The sequence below is a fragment of the Linepithema humile genome, chromosome 5 (genome assembly GCF_040581485.1).
Source record: "Linepithema humile isolate Giens D197 chromosome 5, Lhum_UNIL_v1.0, whole genome shotgun sequence".
Taxonomy (NCBI): Eukaryota; Metazoa; Arthropoda; class Insecta; order Hymenoptera; family Formicidae; genus Linepithema; species Linepithema humile.
Window position 1 is genome coordinate 13,432,504 of NC_090132.1, and position 5,400 is coordinate 13,437,903.

Sequence of the window (5,400 nt, forward strand, 5' to 3'; positions counted from 1 at the left end):
CTCACAAAAATAAATTTGATAAAAATAATTTGCAATAAAAATATTAATCATATCATATAATCATCATATAATTTGCTGCAAAAATAATGAAATAACTATCACTAAAACATTAATTAATCAATCAATGAAACATTAAATAAGATTGAAAATATCAATGGTATCTCATTATCAAACTATTCATAATTCTTTGTCGTTTAGTATTGCCGTCCTCCATTCTATCAGATATTAATGCTTCACTGGATACATCTTCTTCATGTGTTTGCTCAAAATCTATCAAATCTCCTTTTAATATACAAATATTATGTAGTACACAAGTAGCTAATAAGTATTCAGGAATTTTTTCTAAGGTGATCATAGGCAAACAATCAAGAATGCTTCTCCATCGTCCTTTCCACAACCCAAATGTTCTCTCAATTGCCATTCTCGCTGAAGACAAACAAAAATTAAAATTTTTCTGTCTAACTGTTAAATGCCCATTATCTTTAAAAGGCACCATGATATGAGGATGAACACCATAGGCAACATCTCCAATAATGTGTGAATCATTAGGAAAATAAATTTGTGGATTTGTAATATATTGTCTGACAGGAGAGAGCCGAAAAACACGTGCATCATGCACTGATCCAACATTCCCAGCTAAAACACTTGTAAAAAGCAATTTTGAGGTGCAAACTGCCTAAAAAAGTGAAATACAAATTATTAAACGATAAGAACTTCCAATCACTTAAAGACATTTTTAAAATTCTTACTTGCACATGGATTGAATGATATCCTTTGCGGTTCACATATGATTGTTTATCTTCCAGTGGAGCTTTTTATGCGAATGTGAGTGCCATCGATGGCTCCTATAATCTTAGGAAATGCACTAACTTTTTCAAATTCTTCCATCACTTTATTTGCTCTTTCACCTTGAGGCCACTGAATAAATCGCGGAGCGAGAATGTGCAAAGCATAAGTAACTTTTCTCATAGTACGAATTGCTGTAGCCTTTCCTATATTAAATTTTACACACACAGACCTATAAGCCAGAGACAAGCAAATAAAAAAGCTTATAGTTTTGACAAATAATTAAGATGTTACTATACCTGTAGGAGTCTGGTGTTGCCATCATCCACAAAGCTATTAGAAGTTGTTTTTGCGCTGCCAAAGGTTTTCTGCCACTAATTGATTTAGTGGCGCTTAACGTAGGTCCTATTAATTCCAATAGAAATTCAAAAGTTGTAGGCCACAATCTGTAAATAAAGGAAATTTGAAATTTCAGAATGTAAATATTAACAATTACTTTAAACTGAAAATTTTTATGATACTACAATGTTTCTTTAAACAATGGTCAGCCATACCTAAAATGCGATTTAAATTCCTCAGCGGTGTAATTGAGAATAATTTTTTCCACATAGTCTTTGATGCGAGGTCTAATTTGCATTTCACTTTTTTTTGTATTTAGAATCAAGTCTACAATAGTGATACGGTTTCTTACTTCTTCTTCGTTCTCGTCACTACTTGAAGACATATTCATTACAAATTCCAAGTCGTCATCATCTTTATCCTCGCTTTCAAAAGAAAATTCAATAAACTGCAGCAATGTTATTTTTTCATTTAGTTCCATTTTTCTTTTTTTTTTATTTTTCTATTTGATACATGCACACAGAACACTATCCATTTGTCTTTCAGGTTATGTTTTTTACTGTAACAAATTTACGAGCTTATGACTGGTCCGAAACGAACTATCAATAGCGTGCTTTCTCATTCGGACCGACCATTAATGCCGTGAGCGTTAGTAGTGCTGAAAACACGATTCGGACCGCGGCCTTAGGTTGGTTTTTGTAACATGGTTCACACATATAGTACTTCTTTTTCTTTTTGCGTGTGTTCTGTGATCACTTCCATTCTCTCTCTCATGTATAACGTTGACTTGTGTTTTTATAATAAATCTATAATTGAAACGCATAATCGGCAGGGCTTGCTTATTTCATACACGAGATACTTACATTGATCGCAAAACTCTAACAATGTTTTTATTGGTTCGAAATATCCAAGATTGGATACAATCGTATTGCTACGGATTAATAACTCGTATTGAACGTTTCCATTATTAAATAGATTATTTTTTGGTAATCTTGCCTGTGCACCATCTATGTGAATTATCTAACAAAAACATTTAAATTTAAAACATAAATTAAAAATTTTTTTTTTGAGAATCTTTTTTTATTTAGAACATTTTTTTATTTCGAACATTTTTTTTATTTAGAACATATTTTTTACTTTATTTCTTATAATAATAATTTTATTTAGAACATATTTTTTACTTTATTTCTTATAATATGCCCCCCCCCCAAAAAAAAAATTTAAATGATGTGTCCTTAATTCCTATTATTATTTAATTTTATTATTATTATTGAAATTATCCCAATAAAGCAAATGAAGCAGTGCCAATTTATTATATTTACACTTTCTCATTCGAAATTGACAAAATTGATAAATGGATGTGTTCAAAAAGTTCCAGGCTTGATAAATAAAACATATTGTATTTATTTTTAATATTTATTCTATACGATCTTCTTAAAAGTAGTTCCCTTTCTGTACAATGCACTTATGCTAACGCTTTTTCCAGCTTTGGAAACACTTTTCATAGGCTGATTTTGATTTTGAGAAAGAAGAATAGTAAAAGAGGAAGTAGATGATCAACCTATAAAAAATGTTTCTGAAGCTAGAAGAAGCGTTGGTATATATACATACATATAATGTATGTGTGATTAAAAAATTCCAGGCCTTGATAAATAAAACATATTGTATTTATTTTTAATATTTATTCTATACGATCTTCTTAAAAGTAGTTCCCTTTCTGTACAATGCACTTATGCTAACGCTTTTTCCAGTTTTGAAAATACTTTTTATAGGCTGATTTTGATTATATTAATAAAATTATTTATCAAAACCTGGAACTTTTTAAACACACGTACATTGCGGATACATTATATATACGTAGGTATGCATGTATGTACATTTGGTCACAGGAATACCTTAACACATGAATTTGCATAAGTATGAAGGCACATTCAAATTGCCTGCTTCGATTCTACATACTTCTTGCATCATGACTGTGATTATGCCTCACGTGTGACATATATCAAAAAGTATGATTATTTGTTTAATAATATGTCACAATAAGTATATCATTTAATTATATTATTTACTTTTTATAACTGTATTTTGATATATTATTTAGCGGATAATTATTGTCTTTGACATATGTCATACAAGAGGAATAATCATAATTATGATGCAAAAAATATGTAAAATCAAAACACACCGTTTGAATGTGTCTTGACTTTCATGCACATTTATGCGTTAAGGCATTCCTATGACCGAGTGCACATTGTGTACATATAGTGTATATATGAATATTTACATGATTGGACATCACATGGTGTTCCACATTTTTTATATCATCATTCCATGCAACTATTTGTACTCTTCGTCCTGAATTATTATTAAGATAAAATTTGTAAAATTTATATTGTTGGTTGTTTCCTACTAAACGTGGAGATTCTATGCCGTCCACATAGCCTACAATTTCACTGTAAAATAAATAATAATTATGCAAATAAAATAAACCTGTGTAATAAATATTTAAATTAAATTATTCAAATTAAATATTAAAAATAAATATCAAAATTAGGCAAAAAAATTTTATACATTTTTTTCAAAAAGCATTTTTAGAATTTTTAGTATAATTTGTGTACTTACACAGTTGAGTCAAACATTTTAATGTTGTCAAGAACTTCATTAGGAGTTAACAAATTTTCAATATTTAAATTTTCCGTTTTTAAATCTTCATCAATACTTTCCATTTTTTTTTCGTATAATTAATTTTTTTGTTTTCTATTTTCTCAATTATTCTATGCATAATAATAAAATTATTTATTAAATTTATATTGTAAATAAAAAAAGTTTCACTAAATTTATATTTATAAATTTATTTATATATTTGATTTATATTTGTAGAAATATAAATTTTTAATAAATTTTTTTTATTTTAAATAACCGTCAAAATAACCTTCGCTATCAAGCTATCAAACTATCAGAATAATCGCGATAACCAATCAGCGTCGCGGAAAAGCATCAACAATACTTCCGATACATTCGAGTATCGATCTTTCATGCCTTTTTTAAGAGTGGATTCAAGTAAATGATTTTTTTGATTCCAAGTAAATATTTACTTGAATCAAATAATTATATTTTTATTCAAGTAAATTATTTTTTTTATTCAATTAAATATTTATCAAAATCAAGTAAATATTTATTAACATTAAGTAAATATTTATTAGAATCAAGTAGATATTTTTTTGATTCAAATAAATATTTATTTAATTCAAATAAATAATTATTAGAATTAAGTAAATGTTTATTAGAATCAAACCAATATTTATTAGAATCAAGTAAATATTTATTAAATTTTAGTAAATATTTTTTTATTTAAGTAAATATTTTTTTAATTAAAATAAAGAATTTTTTTGTTTCAAGTAAATATTCATTAGAATCAAGTAGATATTTATTTGATACAAGTAAATATTTTCTTGATTTAAGTAAATATTTATTAACATCAAGCAAATATTTATTAGAATCAAATAAATATTTTTTTGACTTAAGTAAATATTTCTTTGATTAAAGTAAATATTTATTAAAATCAAGTAAATATTTATTTGATTCAAGTAAATATTTTTTATTAATTTTTGGTATAAAATTAAAGTACATTGATGATTTAATTTCATACAAATAACAATCTCCATTTGAGAGATCGACTTTGAAAGATATTCGCAATTGCTCGATGATATTTGTTAAAATTCATTTCTTTTAAATTTCAAGTACATAATTACATTATTTAAAAACTTTAAAGAAATGAATTTTAACAATTATCATCGAGTAATTGCAAATATCTCTCAAAGTCGATTTCTCAAATGGAGATTGTTATTTGTATATAAAATTAAATCATCAATGTACTTTAATTTCATACAAATAACAATCTCCATTTGAGAGATCGACTTTGAAAGATATTCGTAATTGCTCGATGATATCTGTCAAAATTAATTTTTCTAAAATTTTTTAATAATGTATGTATGAATAATAACAAAAAGATAGCAAATAATTTCAGCATTAATGATTTTGTGCTTTGACTTATGTATAATATTTTTCTTACATTGCCTGGATAACTTAATATTGAGCTAATAATTATAATTTGATACTCTATTTACAATTTTAATACTGAAACCGTTTTAATATTAAGCTATCCAGCCAATGTAAAAAAAAATATTATACATAAATCAAAGCACAAAATCATTAATGCTGAAATTATTTGCTATCTTCTTGTTATTATTTATACATACATTATTCAAAATGTTT

At 26.2% G+C, this 5,400-nt stretch overlaps 1 protein-coding gene across 3 annotated transcripts; it reads right to left on the reverse strand.

Annotated features, from left to right (window-relative positions):
* Positions 1 to 205: 205 nt before the first annotated feature.
* On the reverse strand, positions 206 to 2,350 carry LOC105679864 (uncharacterized). 3 transcript variants are annotated; one of them, XM_067355008.1, is made up of 4 exons: positions 1,341 to 2,350; positions 1,086 to 1,232; positions 750 to 1,018; positions 206 to 676 (listed from the first exon to the last, which is right to left on the reverse strand). In XM_067355008.1, exons 1-3 carry the CDS (start codon positions 1,604 to 1,606, stop codon positions 796 to 798), a joined length of 636 nt encoding a protein of 211 aa, XP_067211109.1. In that variant the 5' UTR covers positions 1,607 to 2,350; the 3' UTR covers positions 206 to 676; positions 750 to 795. The 3 variants fall into 3 exon arrangements, with proteins under 3 accessions (XP_067211109.1, XP_067211110.1, XP_067211108.1); XM_067355009.1 differs by having other exon boundaries at positions 206 to 992; XM_067355007.1 differs by having other exon boundaries at positions 206 to 1,018.
* Positions 2,351 to 5,400: the final 3,050 nt, after the last annotated feature.

Excerpts from the sequence above, each read along its gene's own strand:
- LOC105679864 (XM_067355008.1), bottom strand. The coding sequence starts at position 1,606 with ATGGAACTAAATGAAAAAATAACATTGCTGCAGTTTATTGAATTTTCT. Across the intron at positions 1,233-1,340 it reads GAATTTAAATCGCATTTTAG|ATTGTGGCCTACAACTTTTG; the intron begins GTATGGCTGACC and ends CTTTATTTACAG. Across the intron at positions 1,019-1,085 it reads GCAACACCAGACTCCTACAG|GTCTGTGTGTGTAAAATTTA; the intron begins GTATAGTAACAT and ends TCTGGCTTATAG.